At 40.6% G+C, this 19,273-nt stretch overlaps 2 protein-coding genes across 2 annotated transcripts; one reads left to right on the top strand and one right to left on the bottom strand.

The window, feature by feature from the left end:
• Positions 1-1,737: 1,737 nt before the first annotated feature.
• On the top strand, positions 1,738-12,413 carry tspan2a (tetraspanin 2a). Its single transcript, XM_068712497.1, has 9 exons — positions 1,738-2,008; positions 5,400-5,502; positions 9,930-10,027; positions 10,623-10,697; positions 10,811-10,897; positions 10,969-11,040; positions 11,185-11,268; positions 11,411-11,479; positions 11,596-12,413. Exons 1-8 carry the CDS (start codon positions 1,805-1,807, stop codon positions 11,474-11,476), a joined length of 789 nt encoding a protein of 262 aa, XP_068568598.1. The 5' UTR covers positions 1,738-1,804; the 3' UTR covers positions 11,477-11,479; positions 11,596-12,413.
• Positions 12,414-12,770: 357 nt separating this feature from the next.
• slc25a55a (solute carrier family 25 member 55a) lies at positions 12,771-18,536 on the bottom strand. The gene is made up of 10 exons (XM_068712496.1): positions 18,447-18,536; positions 17,672-17,772; positions 17,103-17,228; positions 16,620-16,675; positions 15,297-15,387; positions 15,060-15,178; positions 14,775-14,970; positions 14,514-14,668; positions 14,074-14,149; positions 12,771-13,913 (listed from the first exon to the last, which is right to left on the bottom strand). The coding sequence occupies exons 2-10, from the start codon at positions 17,689-17,691 to the stop codon at positions 13,754-13,756; spliced, it is 999 nt and encodes a 332-aa protein (XP_068568597.1). The 5' UTR covers positions 17,692-17,772; positions 18,447-18,536; the 3' UTR covers positions 12,771-13,753.
• Between the last annotated feature and the right edge of the window lie 737 nt (positions 18,537-19,273).

Here is a 19,273-nt window from a genome sequence, read left to right as displayed (position 1 = left end):
AAAAACACATTGTTTCGTTTCCAGCTGAAACTTCACATTTTACAGTCACACTGACATAAATCTGTGTTCATGCACACACTTCGCCAGGACTTGTGTTATTTTCACCGAAACAGCAGATTTGTGTTACTTACGGTTCTACAGTAATCAGTGAGCCTTTGGGTGCCAGCAACCATCTTAAGCTGTGTTTATGCTCGCGAGCTACGAGCACGGAAAAGGGCATTTATGCTCAACGCCTGTTCGTTGCATTATTCTCCGAAACGCCAGAGGGCGTACAAACAAAATGTAATGTCAAGAAGCTAGAAGACAAATCCTGCAAAACACCATAAAGGAGCAATTGTTATTAACTGTAAACTTTTATATCATATTCATGGACTTTTCTATTGCCTTTATACAAGCCCTGTAAAGAAAGAAGTCAAGTACGTATTGCACTGTTAATAAATAGTTGTAAACCCTGTCAACAATTTGATTTGACGGGCAAAATATGCACTCAAATGTAGATTCTTAAGACTGCTGGTTTCTAAAGCATTCAAAAACGAATTGCGCATTCATGTCTGAAAAGCTGTGATCGCATGGACAGCGTGGGCCAAGATACAAAAATCATTGTACAATCATTAATCTTTTCGCCTTACTGAGACAAATCTGTGGATATGGATATGTCACAGGCAATGGCAGGGCCCTGCCATTATCTGTGTTGGCCTGTATAGCATAGAGCTCTTCAGTCATACATACATTATGCATTGGGTTTGTACTATTTAAATGTCTATGGGAGATGTTATTTGAAATTAAATAGTGTTTTGAAGTAAACTTTTAGATGAACTATAATAATGTAACAGGTACTTACAATTCACTAACAACTTGCAACTCATATTCCTCAGCTTCTTGCCTTTCAAAGTAGCCCCAGCATATGAATATAAGCCTTATAGTTGTGGAGCTGTTCCTGATTTATTTTGGGTGTTATTTTAGGTGTTTTTTCCCAGGGGTAGGTCTTAATTAAGAGGTAAGGCTTAAGACCTAAACACAGATAATATTATTGATTAATTATGATAGCTAACAGATTTCTTTTTAAAGAAAAATTCAAATAATTTGAACATATGTAGACTGGTAAACTCAAGTCAAATTCTTCTGGAGGTGGGAACATCAGTAGGTTCCTTTTCAAATGTAATCCAAGGCCCTGGTATAACTGCCATTGTTAATATGAGACTAATCTCAGGTTGCTGTGTGTCTTGGGTGCATATATTTACACAAGTTCCCATATGTCCATAATAAACACTGATATCAGTGGCACGTACCGGGTGATGCAGATTGATTCAGCGGGACCTCTGGGGGTCAGTTGATCATTAAATTCATTATATTTACTCAAAAGTAGCACAGAAAATAGAGACTGCAAGCAGATGGCTGTTTCTACACCAGTTTCACATCTCCCGTCCACATAGATTATATAATTTGGTATTTATTCATCCACACGTTTGCTTCTCAAATAAGGTGTATAGCACAACATGTGATTAATCAGGGCTCTTGCTGGATTTAATTTTTTTGATTCAACGTTTGAAAAACAATATTACCTTATTTTCACTGCGTTTAATTTCAAGCGGTGATATCACACACTGAACTAAACCTGTTCCCTGTGTTGTTGTGGGACTTCCCGGAGTGTCCCCCGGGGGGTCCCAGATCGTCCCTGAACACCACCTTGGGTACCACGACACACACACACACACACACACACACACACACACACACGCGCGCGGATGGGCGGTGAAAGTCAGCGTGCGAGCAGCTGCCAGCCAGCCCGTGCAGCTTTGTGCGCATGTTCTCGTGTTTGGATGGTGAAGCTGTGCAGGTCTTCATCATCATTGCATGGTTGATGTCCAACTGGGAGCCGCGAGGATTTGCAGAACAACAACGTTCAGAGATCGGAAATATCGACAAATCAGGTGACATCATGAGCAAAGTCCAGGGAGGGATGAAATGCGTGAAATATCTGCTATTCGTTTTCAACTTCATCTTTTGGGTAAGTCCGCTCGCTAACATGGAAACAACGTTATTGCTGATTTTGAAATCTTTGTCGTGTCTGTCACGTCGTATACGTCTGATGTATTTATTTTAAACGATCAAGTTTTGTTTGCATGGGAAAAAAAACCTGCTCATGCTCCGCCTTCTTGAAGTGTTTACATGGTCAACACGCTGCTCATATAGTCTGTCCTTTTCTATTGTTAGATATGTTTTTTAATTAAGCTCTTACACTGAAAAAACTGGGGAGTTCATTGTGCAGATTACTATCCACCTGCGTGGCGCAAACTCATCTCAGACTCTGTTCTGTGTCCTTAAAACAATCCTTCATTATGTCATCAATCATCATTTAAATCCATTGTAAATGCCCCCATTACAGCCATTAAAGTGGCCTCTATTTTTGAACTGTTTCTATAAATGAATGAGTAAATCAAAAGAGAGACTGTAAACTACTAACCATTTTAACGCTCATGTGATTTATGTATGTAGTAATGTGCTTCGGTCGTCCTGCAGCATCAGCTCTGCAGTGTGCTGCCACTTTTCCAACACACCCACTGCTCAGTGATCTGATCTCATGATCTGGCATTGTGCTGTGACTTTCCTGCATCAGGTCTAAGGGTTTGGGCAGGGTGGTGTTTTTTTTTTTTTTTTAACAGACAGGGTTAATCTGTTTTGGGAACACCATGGAAGGTTTTGTTTTGGTCTATATGCTTGATAAAATCTACTCTGATAAGGTTACCTGTGGCTCCGGCTACAGTAGAGTCAGTTTCAATTTCTGTGCTGTAATTTATCATCTGAATATTATCTGTGTAGATGATGGCAATATTTGTGAAACATGGTTTGGGCTTGTAACCCCTCGAAAACAAAGCTGATGTCCAAGGGTTGTGCATACATGCAACCTGTTCAACTAAAGAGTGAAAGACGGATTCTTCTTTTCCAGGCGGTTTTATTTTGAAAAAGTAGACAGGTAAGACCCATTGGGGGTCTTGACTCTCAGGTTGCAAACCATTGCAATCCTCTGCGTACATGTATTGTGTTTAAATGGCTCCCTTGTGTCATTTCAGCATTAGTTTAGCTTGCAACATGGTTAAAGTAAATTTATTAAAATAAATATCACAAATAAATGAAAGGGCTGCAACTAAGTGATTCCTCAACAATCGTTTAGTCAATAAAATATCTGAAAATAGAGACTAATGTACCTTTTCCAAAAGCCAAGGGTGATGTCATTAAATTGTTAGTTTTGTCTGAAAAATAGTCAAAAATCCAGAGAGATTAAATTTACTATCACATAAAACAAATAAGAGCAGCACATGCAAGCTGGAAGTAGGTCATGCTTCGCATTTTTATCTTGAAAAATGACTTAAACAATGCACAGTAGTTGCTGATCCATTTTAGCGATGAATTGACTAATTACGTGCTGTCACAGACTCTCTGCAGTTGTCGTGGATGGATGCTCATGTTTTACTGCTAAATGATACAGTATATTGGGATCTAAACGGCTGCATTGACTCATCTGTGCTCTGTAAGACGATCACTTGTGTCACATAAACGGACAGCGGCCTCTTTGTTTAGGAGTTTGGGGACTGAAAGCAGAGCTGTTGTCGTCGGAGCCAAAAGGGGCGTACAGTACGTTGTCATTTTGGGGTGCAGAGCCAAACAAGCAGCCAATGCCAGTGTGAGTTACATCACCCAAGCATTGTGAGGCTGGCACAGCCTGTGGCTGAAATGCACCATGGGAGATGGATCATAGATGCTACCGTTAAGACCTGATATTTTGACGGTCCATATGGAAACATGAGCTGCTGTTCTCCTCCTTCAATTATTTGTTCTCTTGCATTTCTTGCAGTCTCTTCACTTATGTTTTCCTCAGAATTTGATTGTTCACTGTTAAAGTTTAAATTAATTAACGGATATCATATCACATATAAGTAAGAGAAAAATGTTTGTAATTTAGTTTTCAATCTGTTAATTATTTATTCTCATTTAGACTTATTGTGTACAATGTTTTAAAACTGAATTTCTAATATCCACTTTTACATACACATCTAGTATTAATACCCTTCATATGTATCTTAAGTGGATATAAAATTGTCAGTAACCAAATAATGCTATTTGTTGTATGTAGAAGGTCGGACGGATAAACGTTCTCAGGGTGACACCTTTCAATCGATTGGTTTATTTCTGGTCAAACAGGGAGCAACGATGTCCTCTCAATGTTGTGACAAACTCATCGTGCACATCCCACCTGATACTCTCTCTTTCAACTCGGGCTGTACTTCAACGTATGACCACTAACAACATTACAAAAATGTCTTTTGCAAAAGAAATGTTCTTTTGGCTGCACGTGAAACTTATGATCCTTTTTAAGAGTCTAAACAAACTTAAACTAAACTTAGACTAAACCTTTGGTCGTTAAAGAGGCGATGCATTAACATCTCTGGCAGCAGTTTGTTGGGAATAAACAGAAGAAAAACACGGACAGTGAGCTTCAGGAGCCACTCTGTTGACGAGACAAAGACGAGAGCGCTACCAGCAGAATATTAATCAACAGAGGAGCCAAAGAAAAAAAAAAACGTGATGGGCCTCAATGTTTAACTGTGAAGTGATATCTGAGCAACACCACTGAGAGCTGATCTTCAGAGACACTAAAATCCTAAAAATAAAAAAGGACAATTCATGACTGTTCCAATTGTGAATTAAAGGACCAGTGTTTAGCATTTAGGGGGATCTATGAGCAGAAATGCAATATGATATAGTTTTCCTTCACCATGATTGTATAAAGAGAATTGGGTACAGTGTTGGAGGCTGAGCCCTGTTCATTCCTATGAAAGTTGCACTGTGGCGCATGAAGCAAAAAAAGTTTGACTTATAACATTCCGATAAAATTAGCCATATCTTCCATCACGATATTCCACATCCATGGGCCTATAAAGCTAGCGCACTAGCTCCTCCTTTAACCCCGCCTCCCAGACCTCGGTCCAGCCTTGTTCTCGGGCTCATTCACATGAACACAGGAGGGAAAATAACCGGGCTATTAGTGCATTTTTTTACTTTCAGGATTGAATCATTTAAGTAAGGTGTATTCATCCGTTCATACTGGGAAGTTTATTTACTTAAAAAAAAAACTTTGCTGAGTTACAGCCATCTCTTTCCTAATGTAAGTCCAAGGGAAAATTGTCATTCCACTGTTTGGCCACATTGTAAAATTTTCTTCCAAGCATGGCACTCTTCCTGGGGGCTTGTTCTGAATGCTTGGCCAATGAGAGAGGTTTCAATTGGTTGCAATCTGCAACCTCACCGTTAGATGCTGCCAAATGTTACATACCTTTAATATTCTGTAAACGTGTGTAATTATGACATGAATATTGATTCAATAACGTATCGTTCCTCAGCTGTCGGGCCTGTTGGTGCTGGCTGTGGGACTTTGGCTCAGATTTGACCCAGATACAAAGGAGCTGCTGACGGGTGATGGCGCCCCCGACACCTTCTTCATAGGTACGTCCTCCAATCACACCTCACCCGACATCTACAGATCCTAAAATATTGTGCAAGATAAAGAAATCCAATGATTTTAATTTTTTTATTTATTTGTATTGGGATGAGATGTTTCTTGATTCAGTGAAGTCATTTTATTTAACTTTAAGTAGTGCCAGTTCTGTGTATTTCTGTGTAGATTAAGAGACATTTTCAGCTATAAAATGATTCTAATTTAGGTGTGAAAATGGCTCCAAATCAATCAATCTCGTCTTCAGAGATCTCAGGGCAGTACCAGATTACATGCCTGATGACATCCGGTTGTATGGTGCGCTGTAATAATCATTTACAACAAACTACCCGAGGGGGATTCCCCTCCGCCAAGGACCATTCCGGGGCAGCAGGTGTTAGAGAGCAGTAATGAACGCTTAACAGGCACTATTCACCCTAAACTCACTGTGATGTTGAATCACTTCCTCCACACATCGCACAACGGAAACTCACTCTCCGAGTGTTTTTGATCATCATTGACATCCTCACTTATTCGGCCCGTTTTTTAAAATGCGCCACCTCGCTCTGCCACTCACGGCACATATGGTGCCGGGGGGGAAGTGAAAGAGGATACGTCAAACGATTATCGACACGCACCATTAGTGGTAGTGCTCTGTTTTATGGGTTATGGAGAGAATTGCAAGTATTGATTAGTTTTTCCTCTCAGCAGAGTTCTACAAAACGATCAATCAGAGATGTTCAAGCGGTGACAAATGGATCGGAGCCTCTAACTGATTAATGAGCTGCTCGACTCTTTGCTGAAAGATCTTTAAGTCCGTAGCACCTTGTGCTCAGGTTTGCTTTAGATTAATGATAATCAATCACAATAAAACATACAGTATAGGTGATTAAAACATACAGTGGAGTGGACAAACCCCCTTCAGTGTGTAGTAGTGGGGCAGTAGTCCATACAATAGGCCTCTCTCTCTCTCTCTCTCTCTCTCTCTCTCTCTCTCTCTCTCTCTCTCTCTCTCTCTCTCTCTCTCTCTCTCTCTCTCTGCGTAGGAGCAGATGATTAGAATGAAGCCTATTCTTGTTACTCCCGTTTACACCATGACCTAAAATGGTGACTTCACTTCATCTGCTCTCTGCTGTGCTTTCACAGAGCTGGCTGCCTCCCTCGGGACATGAGGCGCAGGCAGGGTGGGGCAGGTGACAGGAGTCTATCCTGAAGACTCCTTTAGTATAATATAAGATATAATTTAGTATATCATAATACTGTACTATGCAGTGCATCATTGTGTGAAACAAAGTCATGTTTCATACAGTAGCTTGTAGAAATGTGAGTGGGGGAAAGGGATAAAAGCCAAAGTCAAATACAGCCTGTTACTAGATACAAAAAAACAACAACAATATCAACTGGACATAAATGCGGTCAAACACAGCATACAGGATATTATTCTCCATGTTATTGAGCTACAACACACTTCTGTTCTCACAGTTTCTCATCCATTTATGCAAACTACTGAAGGTGAGATAATTTCTCTACAGTTTCGTTTCATGTGACATGCAAATATCACAGAGCTCGTCCTGTATACTTGTCACACACATTTTGGATGTGTTAATTTACTCACGTACCTCACTGTACTTCATTGTACTTCACTACACATTCCAAATAGTGTACAGTTCACTCCTGATACAGTCACTTTGCAGGTTAATGTCCACATTGCCCAGCATTTATATATATATATATACAGTATTACGAACTTTGTGTTTGTGGTGACATTTATAGAAAGAAATGCTGTATTACAATTTTTCCCCATTTAATATACACAAAAATTGTAACAATGCACACCATTTTTTTACTCAAATAGAAATAATAAATCAACCAGGACTGAAATATTGGTTGCGTCCAAAATTCCATAATAACATGCTATTTAGGGACAATACGCCCACTTAAATATCCCACAATACAATAACAACAATGTTCATAATAGCGGACAGCTGTCGGACGTCAACAACACTTCAGTGAAAGATTTGACTTTGCTAGGCGTAGTATATTTTGAGATTAGTGCAGACTGACTATGATTCTCTCAAATCAACGTGTGGTCTCATGAGGTTGGCGCAGGTTACCATGGTTACGTATCTCCAACCTCCAAGTACATCGAACTATACACATATTGAGTATGAAGTGCATAATATGGAGCATTTGTCTGAATTCTTCCTGCACAGGTGTTGATCTGCCCTTATTGGGCAACAACAGACGGCAGCAGATTGCTGGATGTCATCAGTGAATCCATACATCTGAAACATCCTGCGGAGGGTCGGTCGTCTTATAGCGGAGTCTTAGCAACAAAACAAATATCATGAGCAGGACGGTGGAGTGCCGCTGCCTACGTTCACCTCCAGCAAGGAGACTGAACAAAGTGACACCATAACAACTTAAGTGGAAGCATTCCCTATGGGTGACTATAGCTTTCCACTCGGTCACCTTTGTTGCTCTGTGCGTGTAAATATCCATTCTGAGCATTTACAGACGGAGAGAAACTCAAGAGGCAGTGAGATGTTTACACTAATATGTATCGCTACCAGCAACCTGCTGCCAGCATTAACAAGGAGGAAGTGTTCTGCTAATTTGTGCCGGCCTCACTGAGAGGAAGTGCTGAAAACAGCACCAGCCAAGATCACTTGTTGTGTGGACACTTTGTATATACAGTAGAAGTTGTCATGGCCCATTATTTTTTCCATTGCTTACGCTCTGCTTTGAAGCAGCGTATCCATTGTTTCCAGCCGCCCTTGGCTACTGGCCTCATCTTTACCTCTCCTTTTGTTCAGCAGGAGGAAAACAACAGCTTGCACCCCCCCCCCCCCCCCCATGTGGATTAATTAAATCGCTGCAGTGGTTGCTGTCTATGTCACCGACTAGACCCTTAGCGTGGACCTCTGGGACGGGTTCGGTGTATAGTTACAGCGTGAAGGGCTCAGTAGTGAGGGCTGGGAGAAGGGGAGCAGACCGAGGGAGGTGACGACATCCAGGCGCATGGGGAGCTGAGACGGTTGGGGGATGTAGTCTAACTCTTCAGCAATCAGATATCGAAAAATTAGATTTGGCTTTTTACCAGACAGATGGCATCTGTTGTACCGCTTTACCCTGCAGCACCATGAATGCACAAAGTCTGAATAAAGAGTAAACTGGAAGCTTTGTTTCTCAATAGACTCTGTAGCTCTATCAGCTTAAATTCAAATTAAAATCGTGATACAGTCTGACTGCACCGCTGAGACATAGATAAGAAGAATTTCCAGCTATTTGGAGCTCGCCTGCTGCAGGACAGAATCCACCGTATTGTTTGTTCGACACACTGAGAGGATCGGACAGATGGTATTTATTTTTAGAGGTTTCAGTTATTGGACTGTCTTAAACGTTCATCCATCCAACCCATGGATGGATTACTGAACAGGTCTATCATGCACAGGCCCTAAGGCCCAAAGTGTCAGGGGCCCCCCTCGTCTTCACCTACAAAATGTCACTCAAACAGACATGAACCAACCAAGACTCAAAATGACCATAAAGAAAGGTAGAACAACTACAAAGAGACACACTGAGACCAAAATAGCTGCAAAGAGACACAAAGAGACTCACAATGACTATGAAAAGGAATTAAAAACAACTTCAAAGATACACAAAATGACTACAAAGTGACACAAAACAACTACAAAAAGGTGCAAAATTACCAAGGTCAAAAAATATTTACATCGTGACACAAAACAACTACAAAGGGACACAAAAACACCACAGAGACACAAAACAACTACAAAAAGAGGCCAAACAACTATAAAGTCGGTGTGTCTTGCTCCTATGTAGGGGAGGTGGTGGGGCCTTTTGCATGTCTGTGCCCGGGAGCCAATTGTCTCACAATTTGCCCATGGATTCAACCAATAATTTTCTGGAGCTTTTATAACTTCATGTAAGTAACCTAATTCAGGCACAATGACAACGTCACCAGGACACAGTTTAAACATTAATCTGACATATTAATGCATTCATCTAAGACTCATGAAACACCAAAATAACAAAGATGAACTATTTTAAGCACCAATCCAAATCCAAATGAGGTTAGTTGAGATTCTGATGTCTTTCATCTTGACTCAAAGCTTTAAAATGTACAAGTGGCTGGACTAAAGGAGTGGGCTGATGATTAGACTGAATTTTGGGAGTTTCCACCTACACTTTTCTGCTGATACAACAGCCCTTTAATACAAATTCTGCTTAAGCAAATTCAAGAAAACAGTTGAACCATGCTGCCACCCTCAGTTGAAGCTGTGAACTGCAGTTATGTGTCCTTGAGTCTATTAAGGCTATTAATTCCTGAACATTACAGGATTGGTGGATTTTTTCCTGATTTATTTCCACAGAGAAACACAGTGATAATCGATCTGCCTTTTCTCTCCACACTCAGCTGTGTACATCCTCCTCGGTGCAGGAGGGTTGATGATGATCGTCGGGTTCTTTGGTTGTTTTGGTGCTGTACGTGAGTCTCAGTGTCTTCTAGCATCGGTGAGTTGAATTGCTCTCGTGGTTTTATATTCACACACAGCAGTGTCGTGTTTCGATGTTCCTTTAGCTTTAAACTTATACTGTGAGGTGATGACTTTTTAAAGGTCTCTAATTTCCATTTAATCTAATGCCGTATCGTCCTTTTTAGAAATTCCAAGTAACTTCTATGAGCTCTAGTTGCAATTCAGTAGTAATTATAAGGGAATTAGAGTTTGATTGGTGTATTGGTATTAATTCATTCCAAGAGTATTTTAGTCAGTTCACAGCAGTTTAAAGTGATGTCAGCAGACAAACATACAACTATGAATATAGAGAATAAAGTTTCTATTAATACATTAATATTAACTTTGGTTTAAATGGACATTCCTATATTCCCCATTAGTAAAGTAGCAGTGAAGTAGTAATAAATTGCATACTTCTTTCCAGCAAACTCCCAAGGAAATTATTAGGAACTTATGGACCAAGAATGAACTTTCAGTCTCAATATTAGTAAATTAGAGAGAAATGACTGACCCGTAAAATAAAGTGTCGCAAACTCTTATTGTACGGAAGGTAAAGACATATAAGGCTGTAATAAGCCTCTTCTGTTCTGCAGTTCTTTGCTTGTCTTCTAATAATCTTTGGAGCAGAGATTGCTGCTGGAGTGTTTGGATTCATAAACAAGGAACAGGTAAAACGCTTTAGTCATTCTTTTTTTAAAAAGCAGATTGTAATGTATCTTCTAAATTTACAAAAGAAAAAATACAATTGAGTGATGTTTTTGTTATCATATCTCAATAACAGATTGTTGAGGAAGTCCAAAAGTTTTACAGCAGCTCCATCGCTGACGTCTCCACTCCGAATGGCACCGTGGCCATTTACCACAAAATTGTGAGTACAACTTGTCACAATAAACACCACCAGCGTCACAATTCTAATCTTTCCACTCTTCACATCTACAGCTGAACTGTTGCGGAGGTTCCACATCAGACACGACCAACGCACTTTGTGCAGAGGCAGAGGAGGACACCCAGGTAAAATCTTGTGCCTGCTATAACACGTTGTACCACATGATGGCGGCATAGAGCTGGTTTAAGATTAGACGATTTGCTGCACTTCAATATTAGTATGGTATTGCATCAACAGGGTTATGTGCATAACAATATTGTTGTTTTTAGGACTGCCTCACTGCAATAACAGAGTTCTTCAATGAAAAGCTGCATATTGTTGGATACACTGGGATTGGGATTGCAGGAGTGATGGTGAGAAGTTCCAAAAAGTGTAATTTGCATTTAAATAAATGTTTTTCTAATCTACTTTCTAACCGTTTGCCCTGGGTTGTGCTACTTCACATGAAGCTCCGTACGTGTTTTAACATGTCCCGAAATGTGTATCTGATTTCAGATCATAGGAATGATCTTCAGTATGGTTCTGTGTTGTGCCATCAGGAACAACAGGGAGGTTATATAGATGGTGAGTTGAACCCCCCCCCCCCACCAGCCAGCCCACCACTCGCTCACTGACCCCTCCATAAAAACCCGTCTGAAGAGGAAACGCCAAAGTTACATTCCAATGTCATTTTGTCATAGTCCAAAGTGATCTGGTGGGGGAGTTCACTGAACACCACAAAGAGAGAGTACAACACATCCCAGGTGTCAACTGGGCCAAATTCAACACGATACGCTGGAATCGTTGTCTTCACACCTTCTCAACTCACCAGCACAGGAAATGATCACGTCTCCACTCCTCCACGTAACACATGCTCTGCTTTTGGCACAACTCTGCGACGTTCCTCAGCTTTGTCACACAGCGCTGCACTGCAAGCTACTAGTCAGTACACGACGACTTCTTTGACACAGGAATGTGCTGTGAATATGGACAGCTATTTTATGCACCTGCAGTTAACTTGATTTATTTGTGCCCTTTCTAGCCCGTTTTGTGTGATCAATACTACTCTGTGTGCTTGAATGTTTTGAGGACTAGCAGACCTTTGCCGAGTAGATTTCCATTATGTGCCTACTTAGTTCAAACAGGAAACAAGCCTTCCGTCTGGCGGCACTATTTACCTATATCTTGTGATTTCAATATGTACATATTGGCTCAATGCCACCACTGCCAAGTATTTCTACTTTAAAGCACAATAGAGGAAGTGTAGATGTGATATCAACCCAAAGGGTTAGAGAAGGTCTGATGATAAACTGCCACTCCGTGAATCTCCAGATTCATCTAAAGGTCATGAATAACACTTCTGTACATCCGTGTGAACTGTAACACTGAGCTAGTTTGCATTTTGTGAATTATTTTGGATGTAAATTTTGTTGCTGTGCCAATAAGTTGTGAATTATAGCATAATATAGTTTCTGCCATGATGTTAACTGTAATAAAAACTAAATACTGGGTGCTTTTATTGATGCGTTTGTGTGTGTCCCCCCCCCCCACACACACACACTTTGAAGGGTCTGAATCACTAGTTTGCTTCTTGTGAGGCATCTGCAGTGGAAGCAGAGCTGGTGTCATGAATGTAGAGGTCAGGTGACAGGAAATGGCAGTCACTCAAATGCTAAACCAGAGTTAAGTAATGCAGGGGAATGCAAAGTCGCATAAAGGACCACAATAGCAGAGGACCCAGGGCTTTTAAAACAAAATATTGGCAAACAGAATCATCTGAAGGAGGCCGGCTGACTTACTCGCTTAAATTAATTTTTTTTAACTGTTATTTTGACATTTCATGAGTAGTCAAATCAATACATGAACACAGAACGAGTACATGGCAAAGTTTAATGTATATACACACACACGCTATGTACAAAAAGCAATCACAAAACATTGCAACAGTCATATTTCCATGCTCAGTCACAGTAATAATGTTTTTTTTTTCCAATCAGAGACATGTCTGCTCTGTTAAGGCATAAACCAAAAAACATTTTACGTTCAGTATGCATAACGTTATTGTAAAGGTCATGTAGGTTGCGTGGACAAACATACATATAATGTGCATGACTGCATCTCAAGTTTTTGCAGGTAGTAAGATACAAACACTGCAGTTCACAGACTACTAATCAACTCTTGGGTTGATATTAAGTATATAACGGGAACGTTCATGGTTTAGCAAACCATGTGGTCCAATGTCAGTCGGAAGGTTCATGATCAGTGAAATTAAACGTACACTCAAAAGTTATTACTGAAAGTGTATTTCTTTTAAAAAAAAAAAAAAGATCCCTTTGCTGTATATTGTGTAAATTGGGCCCCATGTGTGCCCCATTCGAAGCCTTTGTTCCCACTCGAAGGCTTTGTAACATGAGGCAGCGCTGGAAAAGGAACAAAAAATAATAATAAAAAAAAACATACAAAAGTACAAGCTGCTGCATTGAGTAATTCAAAAACTAGCATACTAAATATGAAAAGTGATAACATGGAAGAAGTGTATCTATTTGATGGAGTGAGCTCCCGTCCCTCACAGAGGGAAACAGGACTGTCTCAGGGACAAAGAAAGAATAACACTGCAACTCTGAGTCCCCATAGCCCAGGAAGGCCAACAGATTCAAGTGCAAACATTGGCCACAGCCTCCTGAATAAATCACAAAGTGTTCAAGTGCAACACAGCTGTCAGAAGTTCAAATCACAGCTCTTCATTAGCCTTTCTGACGAGATTATTGTTGTTGTAGTAATCAGATGGTGTGTAGCTGCCAGTTGTTCAACCATCTACACTCAGAAGGTCCAATGCATAGCCAGTAGGTCAACATGCTCTCACGCCGACAGGAGGTTTAGAGACGTGTTGTCCAGGATGTATTCGGCAACTCCGGCAAAGTACATAACCTGAGCGATGCCGAACAGAGGAGCGATGACCAGAGCTCGACAGCCAGCACCTTTCAGGAAGGCAGAGGGTCCCTCCTTTCGCATTATTTTACTGTGGAGAACCAGAGGGAGGAGTTCATGTTTATAGTCTCTCACACACACACACACACACACACACACACACACACACACACACACACACACACACACACACACACACACACACACACACACACACACACACACACACACACACAAGTGAACCGTCTTACCTCACACAATCCACAACTCCGTTGTAAGTCTCCTCACTGGGCCCTTTGTTCAGTGACTGCAGTCTAGTCTTCACCACTGGAAAAATAAAAAATATTTAATTTCCTTCCTGAAACATAACACTACCACTACAGGGTTCCTACTCTTTTCTAGAGATGTTCTAGCAAATTGAAAAATAATGGATGGGGCCACTAATATATTCCTCTCTGTGGAAGTCTGATTTAAGAGACAGGTAGTCAATGGCTCCAATTTAGAAAATCACCATCTGGAATATCATATTTCGAGCTGAGAAATGACTTACTAACAGCATTATTCAACAATTTAATTTATTTTCCATGGGTATTCAACAACCAGAAAATTGGTCAACTGTTTTCCAGTTTTTCTAGGACACGAGGTAACCCTGTACAAACTAAACAGGGCATATTGTGGCTCTCAAACTCACCGTCACAGGGGTTAACCGCCACAGCGGCAGTAGAACCTGCCACACAGCCTGAGAGGAAAGCCCAGTAGAAGGGGGATGTCTCCTCAGCACTGGGTTGGCCCAGCCTGTTCAGGTTGGCAAACAATGGGAAGTAGATAACAGAGAAGGGGACGTCCCTGAAAGAAATAAAACAAAACATTGTTTCAGACTGAAAACCTGATAAGGAGCAACTGGTCTAACAAGTCGACCCGGTTCCTCTTCAGGAGGGATCAGCTGTTTTACCTCATCAGCGTCGCCCCCAGCCCTTTGTAGAGGCCCTGGATGCCCTGCTTGTGGAAGAGTTCTTTTGCGATCTGTGTGGCAGATACGGCTCGAGGCTCCGAGACCACCGCGCCAGAGTTGTAGGAGCGTCTGAGCACCGTGTTAGTGGACACAAGCTTGGTGGGGGACATCATGACCGGTTTCTGCTGCTGGGCCGCTTTGGGAAAAAAGACAACATGCTTTAATACACGACACACAATGACGACACGCATGAATGATACTCCACATGAAATATATGATCCTCACCAACTCTGCCTGCATCCTGCAGCTGTATCTTGAGCATTTCCATGGGGGTGGTGACAACAACCTGGCACATGCCAGCACCACAACCTGCCAGCATCTCTTTAAACACAGTCAGCCCTTTTCTGTAAAGAGATAGGAGAGACACATTAAGTATCAGAACTGATGATACTTTATTTCCCGATGATGATGATGATGATGATGATGATGATGATGATGATGTCATGAGATGGTTCTGCTTACCCGTCCTTGGAGAGGTGATGCCTGAAGAAGTCATTAGCAGCCAGCTTGATCGCCTTCTCAGGGGTGACTAGTGCCAAATTTACAGCAGCGCCTGAGGAAAAACAAACACGCAGTTAGCATTCAAGTCACAATGAAGTTTTCACTCAGCACATGAACATTTCCTTCCACTAGCATTACAACAATAGAATTCAATTAGACCATTGTATAGCTTATCTACACACAGACAAGACAAATCATGAATTTAAAGTAGCTTCAGACATGAATGGAGGAGGGGGGAGGGGGGGGGGGACAAGTGACAATTAAAAAAAAAAACATGTTCCAAGAGAAGAAATGAGGGTAATGAAGAACCAGAGGAAGATGCAAACATCAAGTCTATGAAGTACAGCGAGTCAGACAAAAAAAGAGCCCTCTTTGTATAGAGAAAACTTTAAGAAAGTAAGTCTGTGTCTAATGAAAGGAGACACATCAGTGAGTAGTTAATGACAACAATGAAAAGATGTGAAGTGAAAGGACAGACTGAATCCTCGACTATGTTCTGTGTGTGCAGACTTTGAGCAAACTTAGATGCTGATCTGTAAGACTGTTGCGCAAAACATAAACCACAGATTAGTCCACCAGTCATATTTTTAAGATCAACCAAAGTCTGCAGGGACACATCTTCATGGTCAAGAAAATGAGGATCTACAACAAGGTGACACGAGAGTGAAGGAGACAGCCGAGGAGTTATTAACAAGAAGTCAAGTCACAGAACAAGTAGATGGCAAAACAAAAACGTGTGCCTGTAGTTTTAAATAGAGCAATATTGTAAGAACCATCATATGATTTGCCTCCAGCGTGGCTGCGCCTTATCGGCTAGCCTTCAATATCCCAGGGGGACCCATGTCTGTAATATGAAAAACACAGATGCAAACAAACAGCTTTCCTCACACAAGCAGAGACCCACAATAAATAGGTCTCCATTTTCCTCATATTTAACTATGTCCACAAGATTTTTATCTTTCTTTTAGACATCAAATCAATGAAGTGATCATTAATTAAACAGTGTTTTCTTACTTACTGCATAAATGCTATTAAAAACAATATATATCAACGCTGCTATAAAAACATGAGCAGCTTTGGCCACTTCTCTTTTATAACTTAGTCCATTATTCTAAGTCATAATTATACTTTAAAGCAATGCATGCCATCAAAGCACACTGTATCTGAACAAATTAAGCAATGTTCAACCTCGTCACAGAAAGCTCTTACTCTTTCCTTCACTTAATCCTCTCCTACATGTTCAAGCCTACCGGTTCTTAATATTCAGGTGAGCATAACTCTTACCTCTGTACATGCCAAAGTACCCCTCTGATCGGACTGTCTTGACAAGGCAGTCCACCCTACAAAACAAGAAACAGAGAAAACATCGTCAGTCCGATTCATTTAAAGTGGCCGATTTAAAAGAAACATTTGACAAAGGGCCTGATTATTTGAAGGAAAATCAACGGTTATTTATCACGACTGTCTTATCAAGAGTCAGTGAACGATGGCTCTTCTACGTAAACACAAGACAATTGCGCAGAGGGTCAATGGAGCAGAACATTTCCACCCTTCACAGGTATTTGGGGATTGAGAATGACTCGTAGTCGTCATGGTCCGTCAAGTCAAGTTTTTCACTGAATCCATACATCAATCCATCCATCACAATGCCCTGTATCTGTCATTGCGCTAAGCAGCTGGATTATACGTGGGCGTAGCAGTAGCTACAATGTCAATTGGCAAACGGGAAGTTGTCGTGTTAGACAAAAAGTAACTAAAAACACTTACATGCTCTTGTAGACCTGCTGACCTTGTCTCTGATTCTGCAGCCTGGTCTTTGCCAAGTCAATGGGGAAGACGCAAGTAACCCCAACAATGCCAGCAATGCCTCCATTAATGAGCTTCGCTGGGAGGCTAAAAGGAGACAGCAAAAACAAAGAGTGGCAATACATTAATGTGGAAATTCATCAATAACTGTTAAAACGGCCTATAATAAAAGGCCTGGAATAAAAATCAATCAATGACAGTTTCTGAATGTTGAGGATTTCATACTTTTCTCATAGCATTGTAAACTCATTATATTACGGGCTTTGGGAAACAGTGGACAGTTTTCATATTATATATAAAATTATAAAAAAAACAACAAAAAAAACAGTTGAGTAATCAATAATGACAATAATGTTTTTAATCACCGATTAAGATGCAAGCCATCCATTGGTTAACTGTGATGTCCATCACATTTTCCTGAGGCCCATGGTAATGTCTTTAAATGTCATGTTTAGTCTCATTTCAGCTCTGGTGCCAATAATGGAAACTGATTAAATATAATTATACTTTATGGAGGAGAGGAGACTCACCTGATCTGCTTCTGAGACATGATGACTTTGAAATAAGTAAACACAGAAGTGTAAAACGCAGTGATGTATATCCAAGTGTTCTTCAGTCGATGAATAGAGTCCTACAAAAGAGAAAACGAGAGGATTTATTCCAAAGACTTGAGCAGCTTCCGGAGTACTCAGACTCTTCGATGGATGGAGGTTATCCCACCGACAGCCCAGGTTTTAGATTATGTAAAGCACCTCAGAGTCACGAGAGAGCTCAGCTACTTACAGAATGAGTAGTACAACCCGTGGGCGTGCCCTAACTCGCATACCGGAACACCATACATGGGCATTGTCAACTTCCATTCATGTAGATAGACTTCCAAGTAACGTTAACATGTAAACTGAAGCGTGAAATAAGATCTACTTTGTTGCAAACTTTAATTTTATGGGGCTACGCTACAGTCAATGCAATTATGCAACTAGAAAGAGCTTCCGTTATCTTTGCAAATGTTAACCTTTATCGCGTTTCAAATAAAACCTGTTCTGCATTCATACGCCATGTTATGCAAAAAAAATAATTAAATAGTTAAATATATAGAGATGAACCGTACAATCTATTCACATACAGTATTGTCTCATAAAGAGGAAAAAGTGAAGATCCGTTGCTTTCAGGTTTGTTAACGTTGGTTAGGTTCGCAAAGAAACCCGTTGAGAGCAATACCGACTCTAAAAGCGAAGAAGCTGGCTACCTCGAATAACTTAATGACTTTTGAACACATACTAAATTCTAAGTATGAACTTTACTCACCAAAAAGTTTGTCTTGCAGTAATTCTGTAAGGTTGTTTGAAGTCGCTGTTTCTGTTTCCGTCTGAGTCGGGCGCCGTCTGTCTGCTGATATAGCGGTGAGAAGAGCGAGTGGAAATTTCCACTGAGTTTATATTAGGGGGGCGGAACTACAACGCTCAGCCAGTTTACATGCCCAGAGCTGATTGGCTCCTTTGAACGTTCTCTTGTTTCATTGGAAGGCCTGTCAGTCAATCTACCTATCCACCAATCAGACAGTGGCAAAGATAGTAAAGGGTGGACTATGAAATAAACCATTGTTCACCGAACACTTCTTTAAATTTTTATGATTAAAGGTCAAATAAATACAAATGCTTAAAGTTGGACATTTAAAGATGGGGGTTTTTTAGAGTCGGTGGAAGGATCAAGGCACAGTCTCCTTGGATCTTGAGGCTAAAATAGTCCAAGTCCCATTGTAAATCTACAGTTAAGATCATCATGGTGTTAAGAACATTCTGGTAAAATTGAGAGATGACATCATCCTAATCTATGCTTCTGAAGGTGAAAAGTACCTAAGCATACCAATGCATTAAAGAACAATTATGAGGCGCTTGAGTACGTGTACTTCTACACATTTCAGTGAAATAATTAACTTTTTTCCTCCATTATCTGACAGTCATAGTTGCTATTTTATTTTAATGATTCTATTTTACCTACAATACGCATCGTAGGTTTAGAGAATATAATACATTCTTTGAGATAAATTACCAAACAGTACATCACATAGTTACATTTAGCTCCCTCTTTACCTGCTTACATGTTAATGTATTAGTAGCCTAATAATAATGCAA

Source organism: Cebidichthys violaceus, unplaced genomic scaffold (genome assembly GCF_023349555.1).
Source record: "Cebidichthys violaceus isolate CVI_PGR_0920_01 unplaced genomic scaffold, fCebVio1.0.p SCAF_17, whole genome shotgun sequence".
NCBI classification, from domain to species: domain Eukaryota; kingdom Metazoa; phylum Chordata; class Actinopteri; order Perciformes; family Stichaeidae; genus Cebidichthys; species Cebidichthys violaceus.
Note: the sequence above shows the minus strand (reverse complement) of the source record. Positions and strands in the feature narration are given on the sequence as shown.

What these genes read in the sequence shown, in the direction of transcription:
- tspan2a (XM_068712497.1), top strand. Translation starts at nt 1,805, where the DNA reads ATGTTCTCGTGTTTGGATGGTGAAGCTGTGCAGGTCTTCATCATCATT. An exon ending in GATTCATAAACAAGGAACAG is followed by an intron (nt 10,698 to 10,810) that starts GTAAAACGCTTT and finishes TCTCAATAACAG; the next exon opens with ATTGTTGAGGAAGTCCAAAA. An exon ending in TGGCCATTTACCACAAAATT is followed by an intron (nt 10,898 to 10,968) that starts GTGAGTACAACT and finishes TCACATCTACAG; the next exon opens with CTGAACTGTTGCGGAGGTTC.
- slc25a55a (XM_068712496.1), bottom strand. Translation starts at nt 17,691, where the DNA reads ATGTCTCAGAAGCAGATCAG. An exon ending in CATCACCTCTCCAAGGACGG is followed by an intron (nt 15,179 to 15,296) that starts GTAAGCAGAACC and finishes ATCTCTTTACAG; the next exon opens with AAAAGGGCTGACTGTGTTTA. An exon ending in GGAGTTGTGGATTGTGTGAG is followed by an intron (nt 13,914 to 14,073) that starts GTAAGACGGTTC and finishes GGTTCTCCACAG; the next exon opens with TAAAATAATGCGAAAGGAGG.